The following is a 19,568-nucleotide window of genomic DNA, read 5'->3' on the forward strand; positions in this document are numbered from 1 at the left end:
GCCTTTAAACAGGCTTGTCTCTCAGTCCGTGCTCGTTGCCATGGGGATAGCACAAAGATGTGTAATTTGAAAATCAATGGAAACATGCCGCTTGATCCCAGGTTGCTGCTGACTTCACGTGTCATGTGACAGTTGGGGCTGACAGTTTGACGCAACCTCAGAAGAGCCCACATCAGAATTGCTTCTGCTTCTATATTGCATACTACTATATCCCTGCTGGGGAAGGGTTAACAGGTGTAAGGGATGACTCATGTGACTTCAGTCCAAGCTCATCAATGTTGCATGATAGAGCAACTGTCATATGGGAATGAGATCAGCCATGCGGAGAGGAAGTGAGAAATTGGATGATCATTTTACCTTTAATTCTCTTTTTACTGGCAGCGCTTGTGTTTTTTGAGAGATGAAAATATTTTGATTTGGAATATTTATTTCTCTGCATTTGTTTATTAGAATACACAGCGTCCAGATACATTCTGTACCAAAGCCACAAATAACCTGGAAAATACGCCTTTAGGTCTTAGCGATGTCACACAGCTCTAGGCATTGTGAACTCCTAGCAGTTAATTCCCTCTTCATTTCAGCCATAAAGGTATAAGGACTTTGCAGTTCCTGGTGTGGGGTTTTATCTATCTGTGTATAATGTGTATTTTTTTACACTATGAATCTCATTCATGACCCAAGGTTGGGTTTAAAAATAATTCTCTCCGTTTAATTACTGCTATCTATTGCAAGAGGCAAATTCATGGTACATAAAGGGATAATGGTGACCTTCCCTTAACAGCGCAGGAATGCCTGTTTCACTTAACTGCAGAGCTCAGTGACTTCTAATATCCTTATCAGAGTTCCCTGTATAACTCCGCCTGCAGCCTTGTGCCTTTATATGATCACAGAACCCCTCATTGACTTCTAATATCCTTATCATTTACAGTAGGGGGTACATTATCCCTTATAATACATGAGTGATACTCAGAGTTCCCTGTATAACTCAGCCTGCAGCCTTGTGCCTTTATATGGTCAGAGAACCCCCTCAGTGACTTCTGATATCCTTATCATTTACAGTAGGGGGTACATTATCCCTTATAATACATGAGTGATACTCAGAGTTCCCTGTATAACTCAGCCTGCGGCCTTGTGTCTTTATATGGTCACAGAACAACCCCTCAGTGACTTCTAATATCCTTATCATTTACAGTAGGGGGTACATTATCCCTTATAATACATGAGTGATACTCATAGTTCCCTGTATAACTCGGCCTGCAGCCTTGTGCCTTTATATGGTCAAAGAACCCCTCAGTGACTTTTCCCTTACAATACCTATATGATACTAATGTTTAACTCTGGATGCATTTGAATTTTAAAATGTTGTATTACACCATAATCCAGAGTTTCCAGAATCTCCAGATTATAAATTTTTCTGGAATTGCCGCTATTTTGCTACTGTATATGGTGTACTATATAATATAATATGGACTGTTTATCGTCTATATGATCAGCATGTGACAGTAAGTAAAATGATAGCAGGATGATCTTTCCAGTAAAATATCCTCCTCGTTGCATTTTGATCACGGGTGTATATTTTCCAGATGGGGGCTGCAGAGATGCATATCTATCTGCTGCATTCAATGGAAATAAATAAATAAAACCTGCTAATAAAATTAAGGAAATGTTCTGTGTGCTGCTAAATTATTCAGCAATGTGTGATTCCATTAGTGAGGAATTGGTATTGAGCAGATTGTAAAAATGTTCTTAACATTCACTCAGGGACTGGTGTGTCTGCAGCAGCAGCGACTTTATTGTTAAGTGAGTGTGTGTCCAAGGTTAATAGTGTGAGTCAGCGAGGCCATTGTGTGGGGGGGGACACCCCAGTTTCTTATACACCGACTGCTGCAGGGAGCGGCTTGATCTTCGTTATAACACGAGATTGGGTCAAAAGGATACAGAATGGTGACTAGATACCCTTGTTTGGTGACCGGGGCTTGATGTGGCAGCCGCATTCTGCGCCAAACTAGGCTGATCCAATTGTGGCCAATGGAGCTGTCTGAGGAGGACCACAGTTCCATTTTGACAGGATTTTCAAACCTAACTGATTGATATCTACCCTTGTTATAAAACAGATTTTATACCAACTCTTCCTGAAGGGGCTTTTATGGCAGTTCAAATTTGCAGGGGTGTGGCCACTGTTACATCCAGTGTAGTGATGTGCGACCCCGCCTGAAACCCGCAGGTTTGGGGCGACTTCTGCACACAGTTTGCGGCTCCCCGCCCACAACCTTCCTGTGTCGGGCCTATTCTTTTGGCAGCATCTATTTAAAAGCCTTCCTCTCTGCCCTTGTCAGAGATGGGTGGGTCAAATGCAGGCCTATAAATAGGTGGGCAACTACATTTTTCTTGTACCCATCAAACTTCAAGTGTTCATCTGTCCTACTGTGACAGAGGCAGTATCTTAAATATGAGGAAGACATTAAGGGGCAATATAAGGCCCTGATAAGGCTCCTTCTATGTACCTGATAAACCTGTGCTCAATAACTAAGACTTCTGCCAAACATAATTTTTGCCATTGTTTTCATTTTTTTAGCTAATCAGGGGGCACAGGCATTTGACATTACTCTGTGTTTCTTAGTTCCTGGTTCTTGCAAGGCAGATTATTAGATTCCCAGTGCATCGATAAACCCCCTGCCTAATGGACCTATCTGTAGTCCAGTTCACATCAGTGGGGTGAAAGGAGGGGGTTGTTTATCCAGAGTTCAGTATCTCTAATTACATGGGAGATTAGAAATATGAAAGCAAAACAATTCTCCATAACTGCTTTATAATTTGTAATTTTTTTTTTTCAAATATATTTAAGGAATAGGAAGAAAGTATTTTGATCATACCTCATATGTACTTTGATGAGTTTGGGGATAAAAGTTGTGTATTGGTGTATACGGCTTTAATTTTGTAGTTACATTGCTGTTAAAGTTGACCTGTCGCCCAGACACAAAAAGCTGTATAATAAAAGTCCTTTTCAAATTAAACATGAAATCCAACTTAAATTTTGTATAAAAGTATTCATAGCTGTTGTAAGCTCATTTAAAAATGTCAGCTGTCAATCAAATATTGTCTGCCCCTCTTCTATGCCTTTGGCAAAGAGATTGGGCAGACAATTACTTTCACTTTCTATTCAGCACTTACTAGATGTCACTGCTCTCCCCACATTCCCCAGTTCTCTACCATTTAATTGTGTAACCAGGGCATGGGGATGGACATCAGGTCCCCCATTCTGGTGCACAAACAAGATTCTGAGATGATACAAGACTTGTCTTAATAACAGTGTCCACAAAATGGCTCCTGCCTGCTTGTTATAATTATCAATTCCCAGACTGAAGGAAACAAAATTTAAATAATTTATATTTTGTAATTAAAGTTAATTTTGCTTGACTAATGTGATAAAATAGGATTTTGAATAATTTTTGGGTGACGGGTCCCCTTTAAACAAACAATATCAGCCCCAGCCTTGAAGTGTGTTTTATTTAGAATGTAAGAAAGTCTGGATTGGGTGTGAACATTTTTATGTCACCCTATGCTAAATGCCCAACCAATTGATATAAAGAAAAAAAAAAAACGAAAATCAGTCAGGGTCCCATAGAAGTCAATGGAAGTATGCTGATTTTTGGAATTTTTTTTTTTTTTTTGCTATTTATTGCCCGAAAAAAACTTGAATCCATAGAGGTTTCGGTTCATCGTTTTTTTTCCATTCCTACGTTTTATATTCTGAACTTTTAATAACTTTTATGACAATAGTGGTTTTAGAGAAAGAGTTTAATCGAAACCTAATTTGTACATGCCAATTGGGGGCAGGAAAGGAAAAAGTGGAAAAAAGTTTTCTTCTTTGTTTTTGTGACACAGTCACGTGATTTCCCTCCCGCCCCTACTTTACATATGCAAATTAGGAATCCGTACGGCCTGGCTCAAGTATTCGCTCGAATCTGAATCCTTCTGAAAAAGGCCGAATCCCAAGTCCAGGATTCAGTGCACCCTTACTATATAACTAAGTTGCTTTTAACTAGGGGTTAATGCTCAAAGTCGCTCCCTGCAGCATGGGAGTAAATTTACTACAACGCACACCATGCGGTTTCCTTGATTTCAGATCATTTTTGCCTCTTATACATAAATACGTTCCAGGATTCAATATGATTGTTCTTGTGCTCTTGAGCCGAGGTTGCCATGGCAACTGTGCGACTGCCCCGGCCTTGTACAACACATTCACTTTTACCTGTCTGTCACTTAGAGTGCAAATGCTCACACCTCTTTTTGCTAAGCGCTGGGAGGGTGGAGGCAAAATAGCACTTAACTCTTCCTTTGCCAGAGAAGCCTACAAAATATCACAGGCTTTTGAATTTAATTGCAAGCCGCCTAAATTAAAAGGGATGGTTCACCTTTGTGTTAACTTTTAGTATGCTATAGAATGGCCAATTCTAAACAACATTTCAATTGGTCTTCATTAGTTTTTTTATAGTTTTTTTATTACTTATTTGCTTTTTAGGGTGACTAAATAACTAACTTCGGGCGACTATGGGAAAAGCATCGCTGCGTGTGCTTTAGCGCAGGCGACTTTTCATTATAGCCTATGGGAAAACACGCTGAGGCAGTTCGGGGAGATAGTCGCTCAGAAGACGAGGCGATAAGTTGCCAGGTGACAAAATCTCGCCGGAATCTCCTCGTGTGAACTAACCCTTACAACTGGCTCCTTCCAGCTTTCAAATGCTCTCATCATCATATTCCAGTCTCTTGTTCAAATCAATGCGTGGTTGCTAGGGTCATTTGGACGACCAACTGCTGAAATTGCAAACTGGGGAGCTGTTGAATAAAAAGCGAAATAGCTCAAAAACGACAAATAATAGAAAATTAAAAACACTTGCAAATGGTCCCAGAATATCACTCTCTACATCATACTAAAAGTGAACTCAAAGATGAACAACCCCTTTAAGTGGCAGACAGACATGCTGCTTTCTACAGCCATGACATGTTCAAATTTGCTTAAACCCACTGAAAAGTGTAAATGTATGTTGACTTCAGAGTTTTTTTTTATCCCGAGTGCTTTCCTTTTATCGCCATAAAATCAATGTCATTCTAAAAAGTGAACTGACAGAGTTTCTCCGAGCTCTTTTTGCTATTTAAAGGGAAACTGTCATGGGAAAACATGTTTTTTTTCCCCAAAACACATCCGTTAATAGTGCTGCTCCTGCAGAATTCTGCACTGAAATCAGTTTTTCAAAAGAGCAAACATATTTTTTTATATTTCATTTTGAAATCTGACATGGGGCTAGACATATTGTTTACCAGCTGCCCCCAGTCATGTGACTTGTGCTCTGATAAACTTCAGTCACTCTTTACTGCTGTACTGCAAGTTGGAGTGATATCACCCCCCTCCCTTTTCCCCCAGCAGCCAAACAAAAGAACAATGGGAAGGTAACCAGATAACAGCTCCCTAACACAAGATAACAGCTGCCTGGTAGATCTAAGAACAACACTCAATAGTAAAATCCAGGTCCCACTGAGACACATTTAGTTACATTGAGTAGGAGAAACAACAGCCTGCCAGAAAGCAGTTCCATCCTAAAGGGCTGGCTCTTTCTGAAAGCACATGACCAGGCAAAATGACCTGAGATGGCTGCCTACATAATAATAATATATACACTTGCTGGTTCAGGAATGGCTTTTTCTGTTGTAGAGTGAGTTATTTGCAGTGTAAACAGTAACAGTAAAAACTACATAATAAAATCATGACCAAATCCCTTTAAATTAATTGATTTCTGTGATATTAGCACTTTAGCCTGCTAATACCAAGCTCTCCATTCACAGTTCTTTTCAGTTCTAGAGTGCACATGATAATCCCCACAGCCCTTGGTCTGCATGCTACCTGAAACCCTGTGCTTGGTCTGGAACCCCCACCCCTGTTGTTGCTTCCCCCTGTCCCTCTCTGTGTGCTCCTATACCTGCTGATCTGTCCATGGCTCCCTAATTCTCTATCTGCCCCACCCCAGTTGGACCTGAGGCACATGCCTCTTTTGACTACCCCAAATTCCAGCATCCCTAGGGTTAGCTGTCTATGCAGGTGGTGCTTATTCCCTCCTGACTATAATATTAGCAGTCTAAAACAGCATATATTGCAGTAACTGTAAACAATAGGAAATTCATGCAAATAGCAAAAGTGGTCAGAGAAGAATTCTGTGTAAGTTTACATCAATTCTTTTTTTGGGTTTATGTCCCTTTGAGTTGTGACAGATCGCCAAGGGCATTTTGACCATTTCCAGCTGAAAGTGGCAGCTGAAACGGCTCTTGTTCCAGAGGCAGCATCTGAGGCCCACCGGGGCTTCCGTCACAACCCCCCCCCAGCCCCTCTACCTTTGTCGACACCTCTAAAGGCCCCCAGCCACGACACCCCATTGGGGCCCACTGGGCTTTTAACTAGTGTCCTGCCGACACAGTCCGACCCTGACCATAGGCCTAAGAGAGATCTGATATTTTCCTGATAATCACAGCCCCCGGGGGAGATGCAGACATGCCCAAGGTCTGTTGGACCCCTCTACTGTCCAGCGATAAGAAGAGATCTCTAGCCAGGAGCTGGGATGCACCTAAGTGCAACTTGCCCCCCACCCTTTTAGCTATTAGCACAAATGTGTTAAATTGATTCTGGTGTGAGCTCTGGCTGTACTGAGGAGAAGGGAGAAAGGCAACACTGATCACTTAATGGATACTTTGCCTTTAGTAGTATTGATTGGTGCTCCTGTGCCTTCAGGATCATTGTGCAGCTTCATTCAGAGGCTCGCGGTGACCCAAATAAAGGCAAAGGCAATTAAATGAGAAGAGTATTCATTATTTATAAAAGAACAAAATGTGACCCTTAAATGGAAGGCAGCCTGGTAGCATTCAGACAATGTGGTATGAGAGTTATATATCCCTATATTGTATTGTTTTCCTCATTTGTGCTGTTGCATCTATCTATATATCTGTCATCTATTTATCATCCAACTATTATCTATCTATATAGCTATCATTTATCCATCATTTATTTATCATTTCATTATCTATCTTCTATCTATCTATCTATCTATCTATCTATCTAATCATTTATCTATTATATAGCTATAATCTATATATCTGTCATCTATCTATCGCTCTCTCTCTCTCTCTCTCTCTTTCTCTCTCTCTCTCTCTCTCTCTCTCTCTCTCTCTCTCTCTCTCTCTCTCTCTATATATATATCTATAATTTATTGATCGATCATCTTATCTATCTATCATCTATTGATCTATCATTTATTGATCTATCTCTATCTATATTCCATGCTTATTACATTCTTCTCTACATATCCAAGTATGGGAGCTGCCATAATGATTACATCAGACTGTTTTGCAGCAACGCCACTGAAACATACATATATATCTGAGGCTGTTCTGTCACCGCGTTAGGGAACATTGTGTGAAATTAAAGAAGTAGAGGTGGAGACTGTTATAAGTTGTGACTAGATGAAATTTACTTTTGCTGCTTCATTTATACCACGTGATATATGTCAATTGAACAGTTTGTAGTGGTTGTGTCTTTTTCATTTGGATCAAACAGAGCCATGTACAACAATAAAAACCTACTCTTCCTGGGATGTAAATATGTTTTTTTCCCCGGAAAGTCTGCATTAAAGGTTTGGTACACCTTTAAGTTTTTAGTATGTAATAGAATGACTAACTCTAAGCAACTTTTCAATTGGCCTAAGTTTTTTCTTTTTTGTATAGTTTTTGAATGGTTTGCCTTTTCCTTTTGACTCTTTCCAGCTTCCAGATGGGGGTCACTGACCCCATCTAAAAAACAAATGCCGTGTAAAGCTACAAATGGATTGTTATTGCTACTTTTTTATTTCTCCTCTTTCAATTCAGGCCTCTCCTATTCATATTCCAGTCTCTTATTCAAATCAATGTATGGTTGCTAGGGTCATTTGGATCCTAGCAACCAGATTGCTAAAATTGCTAACTGGAGAGATGCTGAATAAATAGCTCAAAACCCACAAATAATAAAAAATAAAAAATAATTCCAAATTGTCTCAAAATGTCCCTCTCTACGTCATACTAATAGTTAATTTAAAGGTGAATGACCCCTTTAATTCATCTACTAAATATTGGCAAAGGCTATCATTTACTTTGTTATATATTGATGTATTGAACTTGGAACATACGGTACTTCAATGCACAGTAGATAACAGCTCCTTAATACTGTAGTCTGATAGGAGCACTTCCCCAGCCCTTTAATCACCGTGGGAACTGTGCTCTGAAAGAAAACAACACATAATTTATATTCTGATAAGGGACCTGTCAGAGAATCTTATCAAATTGGCACACATATAAGTAAATATACATCTTCTGAGGCATTATTTTACTATGGTTTTTTTGTGTTGGTGACTGATCACGTGACTGCAGGCACCAACTGTAATAGGAGGAGTTGATTGGCTAATGTGACCTAGCAAGTGTGTGTGTGTGCTCTCTTGGTTTGTGTGACACAACAGAACTACATACAAGCCAGTGGAATGGACTTTAGTGATTAAAGGGAAAATAAACCCGAGCAGTACTGCTGCTTACATTGGGGGATCAGATAGGATCTGTGCAGCCACTGGGACAGAATGCTCTGTTATACAGATAGTTAGAATGTCAGCCATTAAGCAGGGCAGGACTGCTGCTTACAATGGGGATCAGATAGGATCTGTGCAGCCACTGGGACAGAATGCTCTGTTATACAGATAGCTAGAATCTTAGTGGCTGGGAGGCCTAGGAAGGGTGACATTTTGGGATGAGCACTGTCCCCATCTGGATTTTTCCAAAGTCTCCCAGATACACTGGGTGTAGACAGAGTCAGGGGTATGGTCTGGGTAGAAGATGGAGTGATGATCTGGGTATAGCAGAGCCAAAAACTATTGAGTGGGCTGCAATGCACTGTATGCAATAGTGATTTTTGGACCGCCTGACACCCGCGGATTGGACGAGTTCGGGTCAGCTGCTGTATCAAATCTTCGGGCCTTCCGATCTCCCCACCCGCAACCTACTGCAGGCTTCCGGCTCCTCCATTTATATTCACGCCTGCCCGGCCCTTTTCGTGAAGTCACTGCGGGGCAGGACGGATGCGGGTCTTTAAGTGGAGGAGCAGGGCCGGGTGTGGGTGGGTTAGGGCCGGGTGCGGGTCCTAAAAATCTGGACCTGGACATCATTAGTATGCACAATAAGGTCACATCCTAATATGTTTCTGCCTTTGAATTAGGGCTAGAATGGCCTGCCAGGGGGCAAGGATATTGTCCAGGGGGCCCAGGACCTTTTTGAATTAGGCACTAGAAGCCCTGAAGGTCTTAACAAATGATGTTTGATAACATTACCATATAAACTTAAAATGAATATCTATATTGCAAAATAATTAATATCCCCTCAATATATGTATTGAAATAAAATAGGATTAGAATTGTTTATCACTTTTTCTTTCCCTTTAATAATTCTCATACGAGACGAGTGCTTGAGTATAAATTCTTTTTGCTTTTGATTGGTCAGAGACTGTCATGTGATTTTATCATTGCGTATTTAAATATTTTTGAATTCAACATCATTTAGCCTTCGACTAAGGACTAGTTGAGTCCAAAACGCGTCGGGCAATGTTGCGTCTACATGTAATTTTTTCTAATAGGCAGCAATAAAGGAGAATGTTTTTAACAGAGGTGCGGTCTACAACCTTCAGAGTTTCCTTCTGACCCAGTACTGTCCCCTGCTGTAATCCACAAAGTTTGAAGTTGCCAATAGCATAATCCGTGGGCTCCAGAGAGGGCCATATAATACAGAGCAGCTCTTTCTAAAATTGGATTTTCTGTAGGTGTGTTGCTTTTGTACATGTTGGGCACCTTCTGCACGCTCAAGGAGACTCCGAAACGAGCTCTCGCCCTGCCGTTGATTTATGCTTCTAATTTTAGTCCAGAGAGAGCTCTTGTGTCCATTGATTCCAAGCAGTCGGATTCATTGTCTTCTGACCCTTGTTCCACAATCTCCAAAATAACTTTTTTGCTAAAGATGGTGGTGCAGTTTTTACTCGTTGGTTCTATTAATATTTGTTTAAGTGCAGCTGCAGAGTAAGGAGCCTATAATAATGGGGTGCTGGAATTTGCAGGTCTCATTCCATCAGGGTTGTAGAGTTGGTAATTAGACAGCGGGGCTGCTGTGCCTAATAACCAACGAGAAAATCGTCACCGCAAGCGGGACCCTTCCATCTGAGGGATGCACGGATTATTTAGCATCGGCAATTAACAAGCACATCACGCAATGATGATTCATATGTGCCAATTTTTGCATCTATAAAAATCTGTAAGAATAGAATGCTAGAGAGGAAAAATGCTTTTCTTTCTGGGGTCTCAACCCTGCACTGGGGGTTCTGACTCCTGAAACAATGTAGCAGAAGGCAGACCTGGAAGAGAACTCTCTCCAGCTGCAGAAAGGGATACATCAAATATTGCTTTCCGTAGCAATTTGCTTCCACGTGGCTTCTAGCTGAATATTATTCTTGATTGCAATGTCTGGAAATATCCAGCCCATCGTGAGCTATTAAATATCTGAGCAATCGATAAAAGAGTCATAAAATGAACTGTTGCTCGTCCATTTTCTCGAAACAGGATGACTTTGGTTTTGCTGACCTGACCGGCTTTTAACAGACTCGTCAATGCCAAGTGCAGCGCAGAGTCTCTCTTATGTCCGTTTATCTCCCTGCAAGGGCAATTTTTTTTGGGGGGGGGGGGTGGGTTTGAATTGTCAGACGATCAATTTGCAATCTCATAATGGACAGTTTTCCGACTTTATCGTCTCTGGAGGATGATATCGCTAAGAAGAAAGTGTTCTGGAGTACGTTACAGAAAATAGCGAGGTTGAGAAAAAAACATACATCCATCATGTTCAACATTTACAGTGGAATTGAGGCAGAATCTGTTATTTGTGATGGTGTTTTATTCTGCAGCCAATCAAGTTATGCGTAGCCACACCCTTCTAGTTTGTAATGCCCAGCTCGTGTTTTGTGCGGCAAAGCCACCGCCATGTGAAGACGATCAATAGATTCCTAATTGGAAGAGAGTCATTGAACAGGCTGGAAAGCCATAAACAAAACAATTAAAGGGATGGTAACGACTGAAGGTTTTGTTTTTCATACTGTGGTTAGCCTTTGTGTGCCAGATGCTTTATTTATTTATTTATTTTTATTGAAATTAGGGTTTTCATTGGACAAGTTAAAGGGGAACTTCGGCTTCCAAACCAAAATTTGATAAAGAGGCCCACATAACATAGAAACCCTTAATATACCCATCACAGTTACTTGTTTCTTCAAAAAGTATGAATAAATGCCATTTTCTTTGCCGAAATCTGGCTGTTTGACAGTTCTTCTCTTTCTGCATCATTTGAAATCCTGGCAGGGAAGGCGGGACTAAACACTGATGTTACAAATTGTAACAACTACTCCACAGCTTACAGACAGCATGCAGGAACTACATAACCCACAATGCATTGCACTGTGATGTTCCTTTCCTTATTGAAATCACGTGTGCAGGGAATTGTGGGGAATTATGGCTGTTGATACAAAGTAACAGTAGTCAGTCAGCTCAGCAAAGTAGTCAGACAGATCAGCAGGAGAGCAGGGGGCTAGGCTTGGGGAACTGTTCCAAACCATTAAAAATCATGAAAAGTCTGCATATTTTTTAATTGATGTATATTGCAAAGTTGCTTGAAATTGTTTACTTTTCAGAATGCCTAAGTTATGTTTGTGTGGAGTTCCCCTTTAAAAAATGCATTTTTTTGGCATTACAGTGACCCTATAGTTAAAAATGTCACTTGTTTGGGTGACCACGGCCATTGTCTGGACCCATATGTAAAAGGGCGCTCTCATTGTGCTCTGAGGAGGACCCCCCCCCTCCCAAACTATTATGGAAGTAATTTGCACCCCTTTCCTGTACAGGTACCCCTACATTCTGCTCCCCTGTTCTGTAAAAGCACTTCAGCGGATATTGTCATCCTCTTATTGCTGGTCACATCAACAGGGACCCTTGCCAAGTGTGATGGACATTAAAATATAAGTGAAACTTTGCTTTTTAGTCCAGTCTCCAGGTCTTGTATAAGGGTGGAGGTTTTCTCGTATTGATGTTAGCAGGGCCGTATTTAGGTGTGATGCTGCCCTAGGCACTGAAAGTTTGCCTGTCTTCTCCTCTACTCTTGTCAAACTGTAAATTCTACACATGCACCTGTACCTCTCTTCCCAAGAGCTCTGCCGCTTGATTTAGCCACAACTGTCTGCCATCAAGCTGGTGGGATTTTATTTTAAAGATCTATTTTATTTATATATGGACACCCTAGGGCTGCACCCCTGCAGCTCTAGGCGCAGGCCCTTGCTAGTTATATAGTGAATAAAGTACTCCCTCTTGTAAAATATAAGGATATTATAAGTTACCGAGGAGTTTCATGACCATATAAAAACTAGAGATGCACCTAATCCAGGATTCAGTTCGGTATTCGGCCAGGATTGAGCCTTTTTCCGCAGGTTCCGGCCGAATCCTTGTGCCCGGCCGAACCAAATCCTAATTTGCATATGTAAATTAGGGGTGGGGAGGGAAATCGCGTGACTCTTTGTCACAAAACAAGGAAGTAAGCATTTTTTCCCATCCCTAATTTGCATATGCAAATTAGAAATTGGTTCGTATTCAGGGGTTCGGCCGAATCCAAAACAGTGGATTTGGTGCATCCCTAATAAAAACACAAGGCTGAGTGTTTTTATACAGGTCATGGAACTCCGAGGTGACTTCTGATATCCTGATATTTGGCAACTGGTGGTACTTTATTATAATACACACTTCATGTGACCAAAATGACATCACTAAGCTCTTATTGTAACCAACAGCACCACTAAGCACCGTTTATAAGGATATATTTTACAGGATATTCATGGCTCTTGTGTATTATATAGTGATTAAAGTACCCCCTCTTGTAAAATATAAGGATATTATAAGTTACCGAGGAGTTTCATGACCATATAAAAGCACAAGGCAGAGTGTTTTTATACAGGTCATGGAACTCCGAGGTAACTTCTAATATCCTCATATTTTGCAACTGGGAGTATTTTATTTATTATAATACACAAGTTTTAGTAAATCATGTGACAAATGACATCAGAACTCACCGTTTATAACTGATGACATCAGAACTCACCGTTTATAAGGATATCATTTACAAGATATTCATGGCTTTTGTGTATTATAAGGATATAATTTACAGGATATTCATGGCTTATGTGTATTTTATAGAAATACAGCCCTGGATGTTAGTAGTATTATAACGATCAACCACTTCCAATGTAGTGTTGGTTAAAAATCCCCTATTTGCTACACCTCCAGCCAATGTATGCCAATCCTGCTGTACAGGAAAATCCTCACGCAGTTGCAGAATAGGCCCTCATTTTCAAAAGGGATGGGTTGGCTATTCCTTTAAGCACACTCTCACACATCTGCTGGTGTTAACATTGACCCAATGGACATGGCTGTCAAGTGTAACTGGATCAGAGCACTGATGAAAGTGTATCCAGTAAAATACCACCACCATAAAGGCCACCCAAAACCAGATGAAGGAGCTGGCCAGATGTGGAATATTATTTGTATATGCCTTTGTTTCTTCTATAAACTTAACCCTGATCCATTCCTCCAAAGCTTCACTTCTGGTCCTTGCCCGCCCCATTAGGTCAGTGGGATGCACTTATTGGGCTCTGGAATGTTCTTAAAGGGCACCTCATTTAAAGAATATCATTATTTATCACCTGAGAACTGGTAAACTTCATCCTACATGAACAAAGGTTACGCTTCCCATTTACGCAACCCTTATAATGGCATAAAGTATCTTTTTTTAAAAAAAATATATATATTGTTGATCCTGTTTTGGAAAACCCGTACAAAAACTGAATGTTTCGTCTTTCTTTTTTTGGCAGTTGTTCCGCGAAGTAAGAATAATGAAGATCTTGAATCATCCAAATATTGGTGAGAAAATATAATATAGGTGTCAAACTTTCTCGATCCTTATGGTATAATTTGTCATACTGGTATAGAGGCCTGATACCTGGGAACCTTTTATCCATAAAGCTCTAGAATACATTAAATCTATTAATTCTGTTGCTGCACCAAGTTTTGCTGTCTGGTAAAGGTATGGGATCCGTTATCCGAAAACCTGTTATCCAGAAAGCTCCAAATTAGGTGGATGGTCGTCTCCCATAGACTCCATTTTATCCAAATAATTGAAATTGTTAAAAATTGCTTTTTTCTCTGTAATAAAAACAGTAGCTTGTACTTGATCCGAACTAAGATATAATTAATCCTTATTGGAAGCAAAACCAGCCTATTGGGGTTATTTCACGTTTACTTGATTTTCTAGTAGACTTAAGGTATGAAGATCCAAATTGCAGAAAGATCCATTATCCGGAATACCTCAGGTCCCAAGCTTTCTGGATAACAGATCCATACCTGTCCACAGAATCTGTGCAGCTAAAAGGCTTAATAACACACACACTCTCTCTTTCTTTGTCTCTGGATAATTGATTTCACCTTTGTTAGATATTTGGGAGTATAATCCATTCTGATTGACACAAAGTTGGCTACAGTTCTAGCAACTGGTTGCTATGGGTTTTTAGACCTGGAGCAAATTTTGTGCCTGTTATTGCATTGCTATCAGGACTCCATTCAGAAGTTTTTGGTTTGTGCTTTCAACTGTCTTTGTTTTTTAAAAAATAAAAACCACCATTTTTATATTTTATTTTTTTCAGTAAAACTTTTTGAAGTCATCGAAACAGAGAAGACCTTGTATTTAATAATGGAGTACGCTAGTGGAGGTAAGTAACTTTATCCACTGAGGTAATCCTCATGCGGGTGTTGAAATGTGACTCTGCAGAGGATAAATAGGCTCCCCTTGAATGAAGGGATGCACTGAATCCACTATTTTGGATTCGGCTGAACCTCCGAATCCTTCGTGAAAGATTCAGCCGAATACTGAACCTGAATCCGAATTTGCATATGCAAATAAGGGGTGGGAAGGGGAAAACATTTTTTACTTCATTGTTTTATGACAAAAAGTCACGCACTTTCCCTCCCCGTCCCTAATTTGCATATGCAAATTCGGATTTGGTTCAGCCGGGCAGAAGGATTTGGCCGAATCCTGCTGAAAAAGGCCGAATCCTGGCCAAACCCCGAACCAAATCCTGGATTCGGTGCATCCCTACTTGAAAGCTGTCCTAAATATAGGTGCACAGCGAGCATTCTATGGATGAAAACGTTGCAATTTAAAGGGGTTGCTCACCTTTCAATTGACTTTTAGTATGATTTAGAGAGTGCAATTGCTTTTCATTTTTCATATTTAGCTTTTTATTCAGCAGCTCTCCAGTTTGCAATTTCAGTAATTTGGTTGCTAGGGTCCAAATTACCCTAGCTGGAGACTGGAATATGAAGAGGAGAGGCCTGAATAAAAAAAAAATAGCAATAACGATAAATTTGTAGCATTGCAGAGCATTTGGTTGTTTTAGATGGGGTCGGCAACCCCCATTTGAAAGCTTCCGTATCAGGGATTTAGGAGGAAGCAAGTCCTGGTAAGCAGGCAGAACACTTGAAAGTCCAACAGTGAGGTATTGGAAGGGTTAAACAGAACTATAGGAACAGGTTAGGGCAGGCAGCACGCAGGAAAGACAGGAATAGGCCAGGAGGCAACAATCAGACAAATCATTATAACAAACCCAGGAGCTCATAAGATGCAAACTTTGCATCCTTATAACTGAATTTGGCACCAAAATACAGTGATGTTGGCACCTTTGCGACCTTGCACTGTGGATATTAAATGACACAATACAAACTTATGGTGAGCAAAACCACCTATGATTAATTGCCCACAGGTACGAAACGCGTAAGGCTATGTATTAACTTACTTTGTGGCCTAAAATTAAATTCTCAGTCTTTTTACAAGTCTGTTTGTGGGATCTGTGAGTGTCTGCCATTTTCACCGTTAACACCTTTATGTTATACTAAAACTTTTCAATTGGCCTTTTTTTCTTTTTTTATAATTTTTAAATGATTGCCTTCTTTTGTCCAGCTTTCAAATAGGGGCCACTGACCCCATCTAAAAAACAAATGCTCTGTAAGGCTGCAAATGTTGTTTTTATGACATCTTTCTACTCAGGCCTCTTCTATTCATATTCCAGTTTCTCATTCAAATCAGTACGTGGTTGCTTGGGTAATTTGCACCTAGCAACCGGATTACTGGAATGGCCAATTGGAGAACTGCTGAATAAAAAGCTAAATAAATGAAAAAATACAAATATTAAAAAAATGAAAACCAAATGCAAATGGTCTCATAATATCACTCTCTACATCATACTAATAATTAATTTAAAGTTAATAGCAATTTTGTCCTATGTATGAAGTTTTATTCTTAGCGCCACTCCCATTTATATCAGTGAGGTATAATAAAAACAAGAATGGCCGCCTCCAGATGGTCCCTCAACCCAGCAAAATGCTGAACATAAGAAATACTCTGTTTATTTGAGCCTATTTTGCTCTGTTTTGGGCTATATTTGCTGAACTTGCAATGTATAGCATTACAACATTACAGACCATTAATTATTATAGTGGCTGTTCCACTGACTCCAGCTGAAGCATTTCCGCGAGCTTTACTATATTTATATTGATCAATGAATAAAGCTAAAAGGAAAATATAACAAGCACTTTGCAATATTTGCAAGTTATATTTCCTAGGAGGAAAATAGCTCCTTACTAACTACTAAAAATGGTGTTATTGTTGTCTCCATCAATACCAAAGTTTACCTCAGCATATCCCCATTATAGACTGTTTCAGGGTAGTGGTTCTCAAACTGTGGAACTTGGGGGGGCTTAGATTGAGGGCCAAGTTTGTAGACGTCAGGGCATCTAGATGTTATTGCCTAAGCAACGTTCCAATTCGATTCCCTGCATTGCTGGTTTTGACAATTAAACAATGTAGCAGAAGCCATTTTTTTACGATGCAGGCATCTTAATGGGTCTGTCCCAGTTAGGGCAGAGACACATGCTCAGATTCGGGGAGATTTAGGGCAGAGACACGTTCAGATTCGGAGAGGTTTATGGCAGAGATGAGCTCAGATTCGGGGAGATTACGTCGCCCGACGATAAATCGCCTCTTCTTTGGGGCGCCTAATCGATTTACATTCTAGCTGGCGGGAGACAGTTCGGGGAGATTAGTCGCCACGAAGAAGAGGTGATTTGTCGCTGGGTGACTAATCGGAGTGGGGACAGAGACACACGCTCAGATTCGGGGAGATTCAGTCGCCCAGCGATAAATCACCTCTTCTTTGGTGTACATAATCTCCCCGAACTGCCTCTCGCCGGCTAGAATCAAAATTGTCGACGGGATGGCACACTGAACACTTTGTCTTCCTAAGGCATTCTGGGGAGATAAGTCGCCCCGAAAAAGAGGAGATTTGTTGCTGGGCGACTAATCTCCCCAAATCTGAGTGTGTATCTCTGCCTTAAAGGACGTTACATTTACTTGATCCCCATATTGCTACATGCACCCCTCTGTGAATGCACAGACTGAATCTTGCTGGGTCGGCTCTTGCATTCTTCCAGCGTCACTACCCAACCTATCCGGTTCTCTGGCTAGAGGCATATTTTCTGTACTGATGTCCAAAACCTGTTCTTAGTGGATCGAAGGTCATCGTTTAGGCTCCAGTAATCTGATGATATCCACAGAAAAGACACTGTGCTCTTTGTGTTTTTCTACTCCCAACGCAGCGATCAAATATGCCGGTCCGATCAATACTGCCAAGAATATCCAAAATGGCAGGCTGAGTGGCTTCTGTAAATTAATAATAAACCTGCTTATGTTGATGTCTTGCATAGGGGAGATATTTGTTCTAGTGGAGTATTTAGTACAGCAGTTTCCAGACCTGTGTTCAGCCCCCGTCCAACACTGCACGATCCTTGATAATGATCAACTACATGGAGCCAGGGGATAAAGGGGTTGTTCAATTTTGAGTTAACTTTTAAGTATGATATAGAGAGTGATATTCTGAGACAATTTACAATTGTTTTTTATTATTTGTGGTTTTTGACTTAAGCTTTTTATTCAGCAGCTCTCCAGTTTGCAGTTTCAGCGATGTGGTTGCTAGGGTACAGGGTCGGACTGGGGGCCCGGGGCCCACCAGGGCTGCTGCTTCGGCCCCCCAAGAGCGGCAGCGCCAATCGTTGGTCTGGACCGACCCTGCTAGCATCCAAATTACTCTAGCAACCATACATTGATTTGAATAAAGTAATAAAAAGCTACAATAACAATACATTTGTAGCCATAGGGCAGAAACACATGCTGCGATTCGGGGCGACAAATCTCCTCTTCTTCGGTGCGACTAATCTCCCCGAACTGCCTTCCCGCCAGCTTGAATGTAAATCGATGACTGGATGGAACTCGGAGCGCTTCGTTTTCTGAAGTCACCCCAAGTTTCCTTGTGAGGCGACTGTAAGAAAACAAAGCACACTGAGTGCCATCCCGCCGGCAATTTACATTCTAGCGACTAATCTCCCCAAATCGCAGCGTGTCCCGCCCTTACAGAGCAATTTTTTTGAGATGGGGTCAGTGACCCCCATTTGAAAGCTGGAAAGAGTCAGAAGAAGGCAAACAATTATAAAAAAAAAAATATGAAGACCGTTTAAAAAGTTGCTTAGAATTGACTTCTATGGCATACTAAAAGTAATCTTAAAGTGATACTGACACAAAAAAATTAATTTTAGCATATGAATGTACATTAAATGTTACCTATAGGTCATGTTGATCATTTGTTGCTGAGAGGTTTGTTTTTGTATATAATTGTTAGTTGAAGTTCCTAAGCCTGACTCTCTGACACTCTGACTTTGCCAACCTGACTGTCCCATCTCAGCCTGTCAGTTACAGTTTCTAATGCTAACGGACTCCTGCTGCACAAATATGGCAGCCCCCTCATACAGGAACATAGGGGATCAGACAGGTAATGTAAAAGCATCATGCAAATACTTTATGGCAAAGTTAGAAGTAGCTTGCAAATCCAATATTATAATAGCTGTAAAAAAAGTTTAATTTCAGGTGTCAGTATCTCTTTAAAGGTGAACAACTGCTTTAAAAGGCTGGTGCAGGCAAGATTCCTAAATTGTGTAGTTGTCTTCATTTACCCCATCGCATCACAAGACAATGTTGCACGGTAGCATTCAGTTCATCCAGTCAAATACAAGATGGTGGAGGAGTTTAGGGCATAAGTGTGCACGTGCATCTGGTACTGCTTGACCCGAGCCCAACAAACTGTCCTGGACTTGGTACCCAGGTAGTACAGACACTTGGGGAGCTCTTTTTTATGGGATGCAGGGCTGGTGTAGTGCCTCTTCACTTTATAAACAGTGCAGCAAAAGGCAGGTCTGTTAATCAGCTGGCTTCTGCTACATTGTTTCCCAAGTCAGAACCAACAGTGCAGAGAATAGCAAGTGACAAGCAGGTACTGC

General features: G+C 40.7%; 1 protein-coding gene across 2 annotated transcripts in view; it reads left to right on the forward strand.

Annotated features, from left to right (window-relative positions):
- mark1.L (MAP/microtubule affinity-regulating kinase 1 L homeolog) overlaps nucleotides 1-19,568 on the forward strand; it is a 97,692-nt gene that overhangs the window by 46,301 nt on the left and 31,823 nt on the right. For both annotated transcript variants that reach the window (XM_018262618.2, XM_018262619.2), the window contains exons 4-5: nucleotides 14,003-14,051; nucleotides 14,831-14,896. In XM_018262618.2, coding sequence (XP_018118107.1) covers nucleotides 14,003-14,051; nucleotides 14,831-14,896 — 115 coding nt within the window. The remainder of the gene's footprint in view (nucleotides 1-14,002; nucleotides 14,052-14,830; nucleotides 14,897-19,568) is intronic.

Source organism: Xenopus laevis, chromosome 5L (assembly GCF_017654675.1).
Source record: "Xenopus laevis strain J_2021 chromosome 5L, Xenopus_laevis_v10.1, whole genome shotgun sequence".
Taxonomy (NCBI): domain Eukaryota; kingdom Metazoa; phylum Chordata; class Amphibia; order Anura; family Pipidae; genus Xenopus; species Xenopus laevis.